Source organism: Moschus berezovskii, chromosome 1 (genome assembly GCF_049115385.1).
Source record: "Moschus berezovskii isolate FMDL1 chromosome 1, NW_MosBer_1.0, whole genome shotgun sequence".
Classification (NCBI taxonomy): Eukaryota; Metazoa; Chordata; class Mammalia; order Artiodactyla; family Moschidae; genus Moschus; species Moschus berezovskii.
In genome coordinates this window covers 88,430,005-88,447,583 of record NC_142460.1, presented here as the reverse complement: position 1 = coordinate 88,447,583, position 17,579 = coordinate 88,430,005, and the positions used below count along the sequence as shown (strand labels likewise).

The following is a 17,579-nucleotide window of genomic DNA, read 5'->3' as shown; positions in this document are numbered from 1 at the left end:
AGGTAGCATGTCTCTAAATTTTTTTGCCCCCACATATATGCCTCATTAAAGAATATTAAATAGGAGATAGAACAGGAGAAGGAAATAAAGTTGAAGTTTAATTGACTCTAAATAGGATTGTAAGAGTTCATTCTTGGATTTTAGGAGTTCATTCTTGGATTTCATCTTATTGGGCTAAAGAGTCAAGGTACTTAGAGATGTGTACAATTAAAAATGTGCTGTGTTTTTTGTTGGCCATAATTTCCTTCATACCTTCTATTTACCAGTTTATTAACCTTTAGGAATGCTTTTTTTAAAAAAGTCTTAACCTCTGTGCCTTGGTTTGAAGGCTGCACATTTATTGGAATCTCTTATGCTCTAAAGCTGCCATTTCTGTTAGTTGTATGCCTGTTAACTCCTTTTGGTCTACTTAATCATTTAAATTGTCTTCTGCCGTTTTCACTCTGCCTATATTTTATACATTTTACACTAATATTCTTTCCCCATTTCACTTTTCCTATTTTATAGAAATTATTTAATTTTGTTTTTTATTAGATAATAAACATGGTTTAAGGCCAAAAGGTACATAAAAGTTTTACTCTAATAAGTGTTTATCCTTCCTGTACTTGTTTCCAATTCACCTAGACTTCTCTATGAAAGTAGCAAGTATTTACAGTTTATTGTGATTCCTTTAAGAGATATCCTGTGCAATAAGTAAATTAATGCATATATTCTTTCTTAACTCTTTTGAAAAGTACAGTACAGTACTAAACACTCCCTCATTCTTCTTATGATCTCATGTCAGCTCTACCTTGATCTGAAATTTTAGACACCTGATCAATATTCCTGATGAAGGTTATTTCTTTGGGAATTCTTCTATTAGTATAGTATTTACCTGATATTCAAAGAATGATCTCAGATTCTTTCTTCATGCATAGAAAACAGTTTTTTTTTTTGTAAGAAAACCTTATTGTTGTAAGTAAACAACCTATTAAATTCTACTAAGATAATGAAATTATTTTTATCTTTATAGTTTGAATCAGCTTGGGTACTGACAAATATTGCTTCAGGAAATTCTCTTCAGACCCGGATTGTGATTCAGGCAGGAGCTGTGCCTATCTTCATAGAGTTGCTCAGCTCAGAGTTTGAAGATGTCCAGGAACAGGTAAAAGATGAAACAAGTAAAGAGAAGCAGGTTAAAGAATACAGGTTTTCCCTGAGTCTTATATTCAGGAGTCTGAGTGTTACCACTTGGATACGACAGTCCATGGTTCTCACATGGAGTGTTGCAGAAATCTAAACTTAACCTAAATAGGAAGTTTCATAGTGAATATAGGCAGAATTTCTCCTAGAAACATAAAACCGTTTTTCCCTTACAACCCTGAAATTCTTGAAGTCTTGTACATATACATTTTAGACCATGTAAGCAGTTACTGAATTTTTTTTTTTTGTAATACTCTTTAGTGTTGATTGAAGTAGCAAGTCTTTGTTACTTTTGTGCAGAAAATCACTTAGAAAAAATGCATTTTTAATTACTGCAAACTTTGTCAAATTCATAAATACAAATTATTACCAAATGAGTACGATTTTATTGTACAACTTTTTTCAGGTATAATCAACCTACATATGGTTAAAGTGTATAATTTGTAAGTTCTAACATATGTGTGTACCCATGAAAGATTACAGTTAAGATTGAGAGTATATCCACCTCGCAAAATTGAGTCAAGTTTTCTGCATTTTTATAATTCTTAATTTCTTGGCTCACTGTTTTCTTTTGTAAGCAAGCTTAAAATACATTTTAAATCATCTGAGTAAACCATTTGGATCTCTGCTATGTTCCAAGGGCTGCATGGAATGTTACTTAAGGATAGGACCCCCTAAGGTAAAGAACATATATAAGAACTGGTACCTCTTTTTAATGACTTCACTACCATGAGTATATTCACATGTATACTTTTAATATTACTGATCTTCTACAGTTTCATTTGACTCCCTGATGAGTGAGCTTAGAGGTGTTAGTAGTTGATGTCCATGTACAATATGTTGGTTAGCTGCTGTATTATTTTGTAAAGAGTTTTTGTAGTATGTTGGCATCTTTTTTGAAAGAAATATGAGAAAATTAAACTCTGCAGCCTGTCATTAATGAATAATTCTTTCACAGGCAGTCTGGGCTCTTGGCAACATTGCTGGAGATAGTACCATGTGCAGGGACTATGTCTTAGACTGCAATATTCTTCCTCCTCTTCTGCAGTAAGTTTCTTTCTTTTTTGTGAGTAATAAAAATATGGGAAGTTCTTCAGAAACCAGTACATCTTTGGAAATCATTTTGGATTTCCTAGTGTTGCTTTTCATTACAAGTATTTTCTTATTAACTTGTTCAGCTCATTTCCTTGGGCACTGTCTCTTATTCAGGTGTGTAAAAAGAAGTACTAAAATTCTGAACTCTTTTTGTTAGAATTAAACTTTCTTGTTCTGGAGAAGAGCTATTTGAAGACATCTATCTATCAATAGCATTAAGTGGTTAAATATTTATCATATGCCATCAGAGAATTGATGCCCATTATATCATTTACCATTATGCTTATAGGTTATTTTCAAAGCAGAACCGCCTGACTATGACCCGGAATGCAGTGTGGGCTTTGTCTAATCTCTGTAGAGGGAAAAGTCCACCTCCAGAATTTGCAAAGGTAAGGATTATGCTTGTGGGAAATTGGCAGAAAAAGTACAGTTAAAAAAGTGTAGAAACCAATGTTAATGTGAATAGAAAGGGAATGATTTTTAATAAACTAAAATGTTAGAGTTTTGTTTCTAGAAAACTAAGTCTTTGTTTTTGTTTGAATTTGGGATAAATCTTCACTGCCTGTAGAAAGGTCTGAACTAGCCTTAAAATGTGGCATTTTTTTGTTCATAACAAAGTATCTAAAATGTAGAATTTCTTAGCTTTAGCACTTAGGAAAATTGCTTTATCTGTGATCCACAGAGAGTATTTTGATAAGGAATCCCACCCTGAGAATTGGTATATGTTAAACTTTGCTCTTTGAAATTGTTTTCCTTGGGCTCTGACTACTTCATCAAAGTAAACTGCAAGGTGGAAATGTCATTTGGCCACTTAATCCTCCATCTCTAGAAGTATTAATCACCCCAGAAGTCACCAGGTGTGTGCCTGGTTGCTTTCTGGATCCCCACTCCTCACTTGCTTTTATTTTATTGAATTTCATAATCATGTCACCTTTCCTTTACAGGTTTCCCCTTGTCTGAATGTGCTTTCCTGGTTGCTGTTTGTCAGTGACACTGATGTACTGGCTGATGCCTGCTGGGCCCTCTCATATCTATCAGATGGACCCAATGATAAAATTCAAGCAGTCATTGATGCAGGAGTATGTAGGAGACTTGTGGAGCTGTTGATGTAAGATATCTTTAAGAAAGTGTGTGTGTTCATCTCTCATATTAGTTTTCTAGTTGCTGATACTCAAGTATTAATGTATTATACTGATTTATTGTGCTTTGGGCTACTGTCCTTTGTTACTTTTTTATAGTCACATTAAATGTTTGTTTTTTTGTTTTGAGGGTTATAAAGAGCCTCTCTCTCTCTTCCTCTGTAAGCAGCCCTTTAGCAAAAACATTTGGATAACTCTGATCTATTTAATTCTAGCTCATACTTAATATTCTGAGACAAACCACTGGATAGCAAACTTATCTTTTGTCTCATATAGTCTAGGCTCACTTAGTCTAAGCTCTTTTAAAGCTTAACCTAAACTAGTTTCAGACCTTGAATTTTATTTTCTTTGGATCCCTTTCATTTATGAAGTAGAACATATACTGATGGCATAACTAATGAGACTATGTTAATCAAATTTTTAGAAAATACTTTTGGAGAAAAAGTCAGAGTGATAACATAATGGGGAAATAGTATAATTACAAGCCATGTGAAATTTATTGGAGTAAGTACAAAGTAAATGGAAGGAAACTTTGTTCCAAAGATGACACATGGAATAGATTAGATAGTATAATATATACAGTATAAAACTCTGGGATGATAACTGGCCACAGACTGGGTACAGATCAGTAGCATAATGCTTTTGTGAATTAAAAGTAGTGTGATGCTGGAGGAGTCAGAAGTACAGCATTCAGAATCTGGGAAGTAATCTTTTGTACTCTTTAATCACTTTTACTATATATTTTAAAAGAAACTGGCATAGTTTTGAAAAGAGTGATCAATCTCATTAAACGGGAGTGAAAATAAGATATTTAAGGAAAGATAAAGGATATTAACTTATTTAGCCTGAAGTCAAAACTTAATATCTGTCCTCAGCTATGTAAAAGATTTTGGAGGGGGTTTTCAGACCACTAAGTTAACAGAAGTTGAGTAGAAAGAGTTTAATATTTGAAGTATGGAGCCTGACTCATTCTCAAGGTAATTCAACTGTTGACATGTTTTTATTTCTGTGAAAATGAAATAATTTGTAAAACTTTAAAAAGTGATATATAAATGTTACTGTTACTCTCTAGTATCCCAGCAACCATGGAAACCAAGTAAAGAGGAAATGAAACCGGTTTTAAAGAATGGTAGGGAAAACTTGGACTCTAGGTGATGAAATACTTGGGAAAGGTTTTTAGAACAGATTTGTAGCTTTTATCCAAAAATATTAAATAAGGGAAAGACAGTCCTTCTTGGGTACACCAAAAACATTTCCTCATCCTGATAGGGTTCCTTGTACCTTTCTGGTCCAAGATCCTATCACTTATCTCTTGGGTTTTAGCTCTAAGGAAAGGAGATTACAGATGTTACTGCTGGATATAATACATCTTTTCTTTTTATGGTTGCAGGCATAATGATTATAAAGTGGTTTCTCCTGCTTTGAGGGCTGTTGGAAACATTGTCACAGGAGATGATATTCAGACACAGGTATGAATAAACGGTAACTTTTTTTCCTTCCAAAATAGCACATTGAGAAGCAGCCCAGCCGTGAGTATGTTTCTATTACAGTATTTAACTCTGTATTATTGGGGAGAATTGATACTCTGTTTCATTCAGTTCAGTTCAGTTCAGTTCAGTTCAGTCCAGTCGCTGAGTCGTGTCCTGAGTCGTGTCCGACTCTCTGCGACCCCATGAATCACAGCACGCCAGGCCTCCCTGTCTATCACCAACTCCCAGAGTTCACTCAAACTCATGTCCACAGAGTCGGTGATGCCATCCAGCCATCTCATTCTCTGTCGTCCCCTTCTCCTCCCGCCCCCAACCTTTCCCATCATCAGAGTCTTTTCCAGTGAGTCAACTCGTCGCATGAGGTGGCCAAGTATTGCAGTTTCAGCTTTAGCATCATTCCTTCCAATGAACACCCAGGATTGATCTCCTTTAGAATGGACTGGTTGGATCTCCTTGCCAACATCCGCTGGATCATGGAGAAAGCAAGAGAGTTCCAGAAAAACATCTATTTCTGCTTCATTGACTATGCCAAAGCCTTTGACTGTGTGGTTCTCAATAAACTGTGTAACATTCTGAAAGAGATGGGAATACCAGACCACCTGACCTGCCTCTTGAGAAACCTGTATGCAGGTCAGGAAGCAACAGTCAGAACTGTACATGGAACAACAGACTGGTTCCAAATAGGAAAAGGAGTACGTCAAGGCTGTGTATTGTCACCCTTCTTATTTAACTTATATGCAGAGTACATCATGAGGAACGCTGGGCTGGAAGAAGCACAAGCTGGAATCAAGATTGCTGGGAGAAATATCAGTAACCTCAGATATGCAGATGACACCACCCTTATGGCAGAAAGTGAAGAGGAATTCAAAAGCCTCTTGATGAAAGTGAAAGAGGAGAGTGAAAAGGTTGGCTTGAAGCTCAACATTCAGAAAACGAAGATCATGGCATCTGGTCCCATCACTTCATGGGAAATAGATGGGGAAACAGTGGAAACAGTGTCAGACTTTATTTTTTTGGGCTCCAAGATCACTGCGGATGCTGATTGCAGCCATGAAATTAAAAGACGCTTACTCCTTGGAAGGAAAGTTATGACCAACCTAGATAGTATATAAAAAAGCAGAGACATTACTTTGCCAACCAAGGTCTGTCTAGTCAAGGCTATGGTTTTTCCCGTGGTCATGTATGGATGTGAGAGTTGGACTGTGAAGAAAGCTGATCGCCGAAGAATTGATGCTGTTTCATTAATGTTGGTTAAATGTTAGCTTTGGCAGCTACTTTGAGTACCTTCACTATCTGTATCTCTGTCTTGATATACTGCTTGTAGCAGTCTTGGGTTCCTGAGGAGCCTGGTGGGCTCCTTCGGGTCACAAACAATCAACTGAGCGACTGAAACAACACACACACAATAGTGACGCTTATCCATTTGGTTAGATTTATTTTCACTACTTCTACTTGAAGGGATTCCTGGAGCATCAGAAGCTTCCAGTAGCATCCTTTCTGTCAGTTTCATCTCATCTTCCCTGGTAGCTTCCTCCATTTTGTACTTGGAAAGTTTCCTAAGTGAGGAGGATCTTCCCTCCTAGTTCTTAATGTTATCCTCTAGTCCATTCAACTTTTATATCAAGATACATCACTCACGGTGGATTCTTCTAGCTGTTTTTATTCTTGATCCCTCAGATGCATTGGCATCATCTTTAAAATTATCTTCCTAGGCTTCTGTGGTGTTGAAGTATTTTGGGTCTCCTGCCTCATTGACCATTTATTTTTCTTTAGCAAGTTCCTTTACCTGTTCTTTTCTCTTTATGGGATTATCCTCTGTAGGGGATTAGGTTTCAGCTTTAGCTCTTAACCAGCTCTGACTTTCAGCAAGACATTTAATATCTTCACTTTTCTGTTCTCTAAAATTAAAGAGACTTTGTTCTCAGGTGTCTTCCAGCTGTTAATATTTACTTTAAAATTATTCTGTCCACAGAGGAACTGTTGTTTTTCCTAGTATAACTGGCCCTCTGCTTATTTACGTTCCTGTCTTGGTGAATGACCCCAGTGGTTGCCCAAGCCAAAAACTTGGACATTAGTTTGATTACTACCTTTCTTCTACCTTTATCAGTCAGTATGGTCATTTCTGCTCATTCCTTGCAGTGCTTAGTTCACACATTTCTTCCTGTACTTTTCCCATGTCACCAGAAGGATGCTTGTAACGTGCAAATTTGATCGTGTCATTCTCTTAAAATCTTTTTATAGCCCCCGATTGTTCTTGGATAGTGTTCTAAGATCCTTTGAAGTCTGGCACCTGTATAATGAAATGCTATGCAACAGAATGAAGAACCTGTTAAGTGTGTTTTAATATATGGAATGTTTTTTAGGTTCTGTTGTTTAAAAAGGAAAACAAGGCACAGAATAGAATGTAGCATACATTACTATTTGTGTAAGAGTGGTGGAGAGGAGAGGAGAAAAAAACAATATTTGTGTGTGTTTGTAATTGCATAAAATTTCTCAGGAAGCACACACAGGAAGCTAATAACATTTGTTGTCTCTGTGGGTAGCTGAGGTATAGGAATGGAAAGGAAGCTAAAAACTATATAGTCCTTTTTATTTTCTGAATTTTAAAACCATATCAGTGAATTTGCTATTGAAAAAAAAATTGTCTACCCCTTCCTACGCTATGCTGTATGCTTTTGCCATGTTTATTCCTATGTAATAGCTGTGACACACCCAGGTTCTGAAATTTAACACAGAGCTTGCTTCCCTCGGCATGGGATATATGTCTCCATCCCCCATCCCTGCTCTGACCAGTCCCTCACACAAACTCGCATTCTGCCACTAATGTCTTGTCATTCTTCAAGTCTTGCTATTATTCTCTGAGAAGCTAACTCTTAAATTAGGTGCAACCTCCTTTGTTTCATCTGTCATAGCACTTACCACTGTATGATAACTGTCTGCTAGATTGTAAGCTTATAGAGGTGGAACTGTGTCAATCTTCTTCACTTTTGTGCTTCTATAATTGTCCCAGGCACAATGTATGGAGACTCAAAAAATATTTACCTAATAAATGAAGTTCTGAATCTATATATAGTTCTGATCTCTCTCAAGTTCCAGTAACATGTATCCAGTATCTGTCTCACTCTTATCTTCTCACCCACAAAGTGAGTTCCAAGTTTTGATTTTTCCCACTTCAATTAATGGTATGATTTATTCACCCACTCTTGAAACTTTGCAGTCATGTTTGGTGTCTCCATCTCTCATGCTTTTTTTGATAGCAAGTCAGCAGGTCTTACGGGTTCTTAGCATTTTTATTGAATTTTGGCCGTGCTGGGTCTTTGTTGCTTTGTGGGGTCTTTCCCTAGTTTAGCACACAGGGGCTGCTCTTCATTTTGGTGTGAGGGCTTCTCGTTGCAGTGCTTTCTCTTGTTGTGGAGCACGGGCTCTAGGTGTGCAGGCTTCAGTAGTTGTGACATACAGGCTCAGTAGGGTGCGGCTCATGGGCCCTAGAATATGCAGGCTTCAGTGATTGCAGCGTGCAGGCTCTAGAGCCTGGGCTCAGTAGTTGTGCACAGTCTTTGTGGCATATGGAATCTTCCCAACCAGGAATCAAACTCGTATCCCCTGCGTTACTGGCAGGCAGAATCTTACCCACCGCGCCACCAGGCAAGCCCCTTCATTGTTCCTAGGTCCACACCTGATCACCTTAGTTTGGGCCCTGTTTTCTCACATGCAGTGGTTGTTGCTGTGCCTACTGTATTTATCCTCCTGCTCTCCTAGGCATTTACCTCTCAAGTGTATTCTTCCTAATAACTGCTTAATCTTTTTTAAAATAACTGTTCACATTATTTTCCTTCTAGAAACATTGAGCTTTAATGCCTATGAGATAAAGAACCTTGAAAGACTTAGGAATTTGGACTGCAGTGTTTTAGTTTCATTTTTCTTTCTAGCCTGTTAATTTTTTGGGTACAGAACCTTTGCTTAATAGTTTCACTGATGTTTTCTTAATTCAGTACTTTGTGGTAGCCTATCAACATTGGAAGGACTGATGCTGAAGTTGAAACTCCAATACTTTGGCCACCTCATGCGACGAGTTGACTCACTGGAAAAGACTCTGATGCTGGGAGGGATTGGGGGCAGGAGGAGAAGGGGACGACAGAGAATGAGATGGCTGGATGGCATCACCGACTCTGTGGACATGAGTTTGAGTGAACTCCGGGAGTTGGTGATGGACAGGGAGGCCTGGCGTGCTGTGATTCATGGGTCGCAGAGAGTCGGACACGACTGAGCGACTGAACTGAACTGAATCCTTCCATATGCTGTGTCTTCTGTACTTGTTAAACTTCAAGTTTTGTTTCTTTTTGAGTTAATAGGCAAAAATTGGCTTCATTTTAATTTTCATTTCTTTGTGAGGTAATTTGCTATTAAAATTGTAGTTTCTCTTATCAGTTTACATACTAAAGACAGCAACCTTTTCTGTTGCAAATGCTTTTTCACATTGCTGTGCATTTTAATTTTCATGAATTTCTTGACATACAGAAATTTCTATTTGGTAAAATTTTAATTTTTCCCCGATAATTTCTTCTACTGTTTTTGATTCTTGGAAAGTCCTTCACTGTCCCCCAAACCAGCTGTTAACTGGCTAATTTATATTAATATTTTCTTTTGCTTTATGGTTTCTTTTTTATATTTACTCTTTAAATAGGTTGCAAATTTATTTTAGTAACTGTTTGGGGTTAAGAATTGATTTAAAATTTTTTTTCAACTAGTTACCCCTTATTCTAGCAGTCCTTGTTGTTCAGTCTGTCTCCTGAATCACGTCTAACTCTTTGCGACCCTGTGAATTGCAGCACACCAGGCTTCTCTGTCTTTTACTATCTCCCTGAGTTCACTTAAACTCATGTCCATTGAGCCAGTGATGGCATCCAACCATCTCATCCTTTTTCACCCTCTTCTCCTCTTGCCCTCAATCTTTCCCAGCATTAGGGTCTTTGCCAGTGAGTCAGCTCTTCACATCAGGTGGCCAAAGTTTTGGAGCTTCACCTTCAGCATCAGACTTTCCAGTAGATATTCAGGACTGATTTCCTTTAGGATTGACTGGTTTGATCTTGCAGTCCAAGGGACTCTCAAGTCTTCTCCAACACCAGTTTCAAAGTGTTGTTCTTTGGCACTTAGCCTTCTTTATGGTCCAACTCTCACATCCATTCATGACTACTAGAAAAACTATGGCTTTGACTATATGGACCTTTGTCGACAAAGTGATATCTCTGGTTTTAAATACGCTGTCTAGGTTTGTCATAGCTATTCTTCCAAGGAGCAAGTATCTTTTAATTTTGTGTCTGCAGTCATCCACATTGATTTTGGAATCCAAGAAAATGAAATCTGACAATTTCCACATTTTCCCCATCTATTTACCATGAAGTGATAGGACCAGATGTCATAATCTTAGGTTTTTGAATGTTGAGTTTTAAGCCAGTTTTTTCACTCTCCTTTTTGATCTTCATCAAGAGGTTCTTTAGTTCTTCACTAGAAAAGTGAAAGTGAAGTAGCTTAGTTGTGTCCGACTCTTTTCGGAGAAGCCATGGAATTTTCCAGGCATGAGTACTGGAGTGGGTTGCCATTTCCTTCTCCAGAGGATCTTCCCAACCCAGGGATTGAACCCCGGTCTCCCTTATTGCAGGCAGACGCTTTACCATCTGAGCCACCAGGGAATCTCCCCTTCTTCACTAGAACCATCTATTAAATAAGACTACCAGTCAGTTAATACTTTCTTGAAGAAAAAAGTATGTATACTTAATTCTTGATAAATACTTGTATTTGTTTCTAGACTAGATATGCTGTTCTCTTCTTTAGGGGCTTCCCTTGTGGCTCAACTGGTAAAGAATCCACCTACAGTGCAGGAGAGGTGGTTTCGATCCCTGGGTTGGGAAGATCCCCTGGAGAAGGGAAAGGCTACCTACTTCAGTATTCTGGCCTAGAGAATTCCATGGACTGCATGGTCCATGGGGTCGCAAAGAGTTGGACAGGACTGAACGACTTTCACTTTTCTCTTCTTTAATGATTGATTCTTGAGCCTGTCACATATTATTTTAATTATTATAACTTTTATGATTTTAATTTCCAGTAGAGTACATTTCCTCATTCACTTATGTTTGTCTTACTTTCTTCACCTTTGTAAGCTGTTTGATAGCTGGGGGCATGTATTTTCCATCTTTGTATCCTGTAAAGCACCTGGTATTCTTAGTATATGTGCTGCCGAAGCAAGCACTGCACCTGGTATTCTTAACTAAGTATATATTGATTTGTTGACTACCAGGTAGAGAGTCATCAGAAGACTTAAAAAATCTGAGATCACTTACTAATTTCTGGCCACTTACTGGAAAGATATTTTAATATGCTATAGGCATAGTAAAGTGAATAAGGCACACTGTGCTATATATTATGTTTAGCAGTTGTGAGTATATATAATGAAATTGCTTTGATAATCTTAGAAATGAATTCTTATTAGCAGTGAATACTTTTTGACATATATAAAGTTTAAAATTTCAAGGAGAGATTTTTTTTTTTGCCTGTAATTTCCTAAAATAAAGTATGTGAGTTAGAGATTTATTTCTGTTTGGATCAATACAATAAGTAACCTTTTCAAACTTTTCCTTTAGGTAATTTTGAATTGCTCAGCTCTGCAGAGTTTGTTGCATTTGCTGAGTAGCCCAAAGGAGTCTATCAAAAAGGAGGCATGTTGGACAATATCTAATATCACAGCTGGAAATAGGGCACAGATCCAGGTAATCTCATATCACCCATCTTTATTCTATATCTTTATTATTTAAGGGTTTTTTCAGTCAGCATTTAAAGTGCATGTGTGTGTGTGTGTGTGTGTGTGTGTGTGTGTGTGTGTGTATTTTTTTTATTATTGCCTTGGAGACCACTAATTTCCAGTGCTGTCTTGTTTAGTCTACTACTTAGTTTTTTTATCGAATTATAGAGGTTAAGTCTTTTGAAACTTACACTTAGGCTTTGGCTTTTTCTCTTTGCCTTAAATATTTGATAATTTGCCAAGATCTGAGACATAGTATCTTGTATTTTCAAAATGTTTTGATGGACTTTATGCTAAATAGATTGGCTTTTTACTCTTGCCAAGTAAAACATTTATTTATTTTTTAATAGACTCGTGTTAGATTGCTTCAGTTTTTCACGAATCTTTGGGGACCTAGTTTTCTCTAAGTGGTTGTCTGCCCTTGATATTTGTTCTTGTATTAGTTGGGTAGTGACCCAACTGAGAGACTTAACAGTGGGCCAAATGTTTCAGGATAGACCATGAGAAAGGCTGGAACAAGGTAGAACAGATATACCATAGACTTTGAGCTGAGTAGAATTGTAGAGGTCATCTAATCCAACATTCTTGATTATATGAAACTGAGGCTCAGAGAAATAAAATTATTTGCTCATAGATACCTTCAGTAAATGACAGAACCAAGATGAAGTATCTTTCCACTAAACTTTACTGATTTCCTTCAATGGTATAATAGAGTTCTTGACCAGGAAAACATTGTTAGTCATCCCCCAGAAGGCTGTCAGGGACTGAGATTTATAGCTGTGGCAATTTATAGTATGTTTTCAGCTGTAGTTTATTGTCTGCTACCATCAAGCTCTTGTGTAGAATTCCTCAGTTTTTTGATATAGGAAATGATAACCCATTTTAGGTTCTTGAACTGAGGAGAAGCATGAAGAAAGCAATTTGAGGAAGACTACTTTAGTATATGAGAGGGACTGAGTAAAAGTACTCTGTCTAACTAAGGGCTATTCTGATAATCTGGGTGGGAGGTTGTGGCTTGGAGTAAAATAGTGGCAGTGCTAAAGGAAAAGATGAACTTAAGATGTTCTGAATTGAGAATGTAAGGGGGACTTGGTGACTGAATTTAGAATGAATAAACAATACTTTGGCCACCTCATGTGACGAGTTGACTCACTGGAAAAGACTCTGATGCTGGGAAGGATTGGGGGCGGGAGGAGAAGGGGATGACAGAGAATGAGATGGCTGGATGGCATCACCGACTCAATGGAGGTGGGTTTGAGTGAACTCTGGGAGTTGGTGATGGACAGGGAGGCCTGGCGTGCTGTGATTCATGGGGTCGCGAAGAGTTGGACACAACTGAGCGACTGAACTGAACTGAAATAAATACAAAACAGCCTTTGTGAACTAGAGAGGTTTGAAAAAAGACCTGATAGAGCAGGTAATATGTTTAAGGTGGATAGCAGATGTAAACTAAGCTCTCAGCCACCTTGGACTGGGATTCCAGTGAGAAGTGGGAACTGGAGCTGTAGAACACACATGTGAGAGTGGATGCTATGAAAGAAAGGAGAGTGGCAGAGAAACAGAATTTAACCTTTAAAATTTGTTATTGTGAATGGAATAAGAGAACAATAAAAGAGAAAAGAACCCATGTAGAAGAGAAAACTAGGAGATTACAAGGTCACAAACTCCAGGGAGGATGTTAGTGTAACTAAGTGTAGCCAAAAAGTTTGGGGTAATGAGGAGTTAACTTCTGATGTATCTTTAACAGGGGAGGAGTGACATTAGTAAAGCTTGCTGAAAAGTTATAAGTAGCATCATGAACATTTTTACAACTCTTGTAATTTCCTTTCTTTAATTTCAGACTGTGATAGATGCCAACATTTTCCCTGCCCTCATTAGTATATTACAAACTGCTGAGTTTCGGACAAGGAAAGAAGCTGCTTGGGCCATCACAAATGCAACTTCTGGAGGATCAGCTGAACAGATCAAGTAAGTACTAGTCAAGTCCTGTCTTGTGAAGAAAATCATTCTGTCTCCCAGTTAAGAATACTCAACTCTGGCCTCTTGGAAGATTGTTCAGTTTCATAATTAGACTCAAGTGTATATTTGATTTCTTAATATTTCGCCCATTCTTTATTGCTAAAGATAATTCTGGAACGTGAGGGGGAAGGCATAGTTGAGGTTTGAGGCCATCAAAATCCTTATAGGGGTGGCTTGAGCCTACTCTGATCAAAAACATTGTGGGTAGTCCAGTAGATTACTTGTAGAATTCTTAAGAGTCCAACTTTAATAGCTAACTTGGTATTTCTTATTTAGATGACTTAATAATAGAAATGCACAGACTTAAAAGAGAAGTATGAAAGTACCAAATTCAGTAGAGGCAAGTCTCCTAAAGTACTATTATTCAGTAAAGGGAGAGATCTGTAATAGTTTGAGACTTAAATGGCCCCTAGAGCAGGAACTTACAACCTTAATGGCTAGAGAATGCAGAAATATGGGTAGGAATCAATTCCTCAAATGAATATCATATAATCAAATGCTTAATTATGGATATATCCTGCCTTCACGTACTTTGGGGAATTCAAATGAGGAGAAGATGGTTACCAATGAGTGTTAAACCATTCACCTTTTCTGCATATGTAACATGGGGGAAACATAGCTACTTCTGATATTGTTTCTTTGTGGATTAAATGTAGGTGCTCAGCCAGTGCTGACTTTTAGTGCTGTGTTTGGAATTTCAACATGAGAACGTAAAGTAGTCCTAAGATTTCAAAAACTGATCAGTTATAGAAAATCAGAAGTATATACCTGAAATAATACAATTTAAATAGATTAACACATGCAGTAGCTATTTAAGTAAAGTTCATCATGTATAGTCAAGGAGAACTTCAAATGGTCTTCAGAACATATTTGTATGAGATTGGATCTTTTTTAATCTTCAAAATTCTGGTTTGTAGTATTATGATTTTTAAATATGTGGCCACCAGATGGCAGTAATATAAAGTAATATAGAAGTTATTAGAACAGTTGATGGGGCTTCCCAGGTGGCGCTCGTGATAAAGAACCTGGCTGCCAGTGTAAGAGATGCAGGTTCAAAGCTGGGTCGGGAAGAGCCCCTGAAGGAGGGCATAGCAACCCACTCCAGTATTCTTCCCTGGAGAATCCCATGGATGGAGGAGCCTGGTGGGCTACAGTCATGGGATTGCACAGAATGGCTTCCCTGGTGGCTCAGAGGTTAAAGCGTCTGCCTCCAATGCGGGAGACCCGGGTTCGATCCCTGGGTCGGGAAGATCCCCTGGAGAAGGAAACGGTAACCCACTCCAGTATTCTTGCCTGGAGAATCCCATGGACGGAAAAGCCTGGTAGGCTACAGTCCACGGGGTCGCAAAGAGTCGGACACGACTGAGCGACGGAACGGAACCGAACGGACGTGACTGAAGCAACTTAACATGCATGCACGCGGAACAGTTGATAGTCAAGTTTTATGTTCAGATTCAGATTTATAATTTTCGTCACTATATTTTATACCAGTATGTTTTCTTAATTAACATAGTGAAACTGTACATGTATATATTTTAAAGACATTTAAAAAATACTATGGTATCCATCAGGAAGTATTCAGGGTGTTTTGCTGTTAGGAATGTAATGGCTCCTATCCCTTATTAAAATTCAGCATAGCTATTTGTAATAGTGAAGTTAATTATCAATCTCCTAGCCATTTTTTCTTAATTAAAGAGTTATACTGAAAGATTATTATGAAAATACTACAGTCTAAATTATAGAAAATAAACTGACTTTATTACTGATAAAAGACATCTATGTGGCTTTTGCTTATTCTTGTTGAGAAGACAAGATTTAGATACAGGAAGCAGTTATGAATTACTTGGGAAGTATTCATAATTTTAGGTTTAATATAATCAAATGCTAATAATAAATACTACAGTTCTTAAAACTGAAGGATAAATAATGTTGCCTGGAATTAAAGTTTCATAAAAGAGATGAAACTTACCATTTGAGTAGAGATTTGGCAGTTTTGGAGGAGAGAATATGAAGGAATGTGCACAGTAAATGTTATTGGAAGAGGCAAATCAGTCTCTCTATAGGGGATGAGGAATTAAGTGGTAGATAGACTTTGAAAACTGGGATGAAGGCATTAATCTTGGATATTGGGAAGACTTTGGAGTGTCTTAAATATTAAAAGTGATACGAAGAAGACAGTGTTTTGAGGAGAGGAAAGAGAGCAGTTAAGATGCCATTGTAGTATTAATAGTTTAGTACGTAGTGATGGCCAAAATTACGGTAATAGCTGTAAGGACTTGGACTTCCCTCAAAGTCCAGTGGTTAAGACCCCACTGCTTCCACTGCAGGGCATATAGGTTTGATCCCTAGTGGAAACTAAAGATCCCAAATGCTGTGTGAGCAAAAAATATATATAATTGCTGTAGCAGTGAGGTGTGGGTCTAAATATGGGAGAGAGAGCTATAGGATTTGCTAATAGATCGAAAAGGAAAGGAAAGAGCCAAAGACTGAAGAAAAAAGTGATGCTTTTGATAAAAATAGGACACAGAAGAAGCAAAATCCTGTCTTAAGAGATATGGTTTAAGATATGGTGAGTTTGTTGCTTATCAGAAATTTTCTTAATGAAATCCTTTCCTGACACAAAGCCACCTACCGTCAGTGATTGCTTTATCACTGATTGCTTTATCCAGGTGTTTGAAATACACCATTCATTGGAGCCAGTTCCAGACTTGAACCATGCTTTTCTCAGAGTGGTATGACTTTCCATCTCCTACCAGCCCAGCTCCCCTGGTCCTCTGTTTTGATGGATACTTTGGAGAAACTTGTATCAATAGTGAAACACCACTATGGTGGTCCTTAAGTCTCCAAAGATGAGTGATTGCAGCAGAAAATAGCACCTTAAATTCCTCTGATCTTGTTGCTGCTGCTACTGCTAAGTCACTTCAGTTGTGTCCGACTCTGTGCGACCCCATAGACGGCAGCCCACCAGGCTTCCCCGTCCCTGGGATTCTCCAGGCAAGAACACTGGAGTGGGTTGCTGATCTTGTTAGGAGGTATAATTTAAATGGCTAGAATTGGGAACCCAGAACTCATTGAATGAACTGTGCCAGAATACAAGAAGTACTAATACCATGTTTTTGCAGATAAAATCTACTCACACCTTCAAAACTCTGAATTTACTTATTAGCACATTGTTTTGTCATTTTAAAATAGTTTTAGTCAATATTTATTAATTTAATTATATACAAGTTCTAGAAGCTTATTATAACTTAAAGTTTGTTTTTAATCCTGAATCAAGTTTTTAGTACACTGGTTTTCATAATAAAAGATTTTACAACCAGACAGTATTACAAAAGTAATGAGGTTTTAAAAGAAAATATAAGGATTAGAGGTCACTGAACCAAGATTTCTAGTGGGGAGAGGAGATCACATCAAACATAGACCAGGATCAAGCTTGAGGACAATTTGGAGATTCTGAACAAGTCTCTGAAATATCCAGTTGATGTTGCCTTTTTAAGTCAGTGGCCAGCTTAAGTGCAGACATGTAAGTCGTCTGTTTAAGTAACTACTTTAAAATTTTGCTGGCGTTTAATGACAGACTTAGTGTGGTTCCCAGATTTTTCTACTTGAGGAAACTGAGACACAGAGAGATCAGATAACTTGTCCAAAGTCATCCTGCTTATATGTAGCACAGTGGGATATAATAGTGGTTATCTCTGGATGCTTTTTATTTTTCTTAATGCTTTTCTATGATTTTCAAATTAGGAGGCTATTTTTTTTTTTTTTTTAAAGAGAAACAATGAGAATTATATAGATATGTTGAAGGAATGGTTAACAGGTTTCAGTGACTAAAAACTGTGCTGTGAAGGAAGGGGAAAT

At 37.5% G+C, this 17,579-nt stretch overlaps 1 protein-coding gene across 2 annotated transcripts in view; it reads left to right on the top strand.

Moving 5' to 3' along the window:
* KPNA1 (karyopherin subunit alpha 1) overlaps positions 1-17,579 on the top strand; it is a 69,062-nt gene that overhangs the window by 47,109 nt on the left and 4,374 nt on the right. For both annotated transcript variants that reach the window (XM_055393912.2, XM_088837522.1), the window contains exons 6-12: positions 1,013-1,144; positions 2,141-2,229; positions 2,567-2,666; positions 3,222-3,385; positions 4,807-4,885; positions 11,545-11,670; positions 13,543-13,670. In XM_055393912.2, coding sequence (XP_055249887.1) covers positions 1,013-1,144; positions 2,141-2,229; positions 2,567-2,666; positions 3,222-3,385; positions 4,807-4,885; positions 11,545-11,670; positions 13,543-13,670 — 818 coding nt within the window. The remainder of the gene's footprint in view (positions 1-1,012; positions 1,145-2,140; positions 2,230-2,566; positions 2,667-3,221; positions 3,386-4,806; positions 4,886-11,544; positions 11,671-13,542; positions 13,671-17,579) is intronic.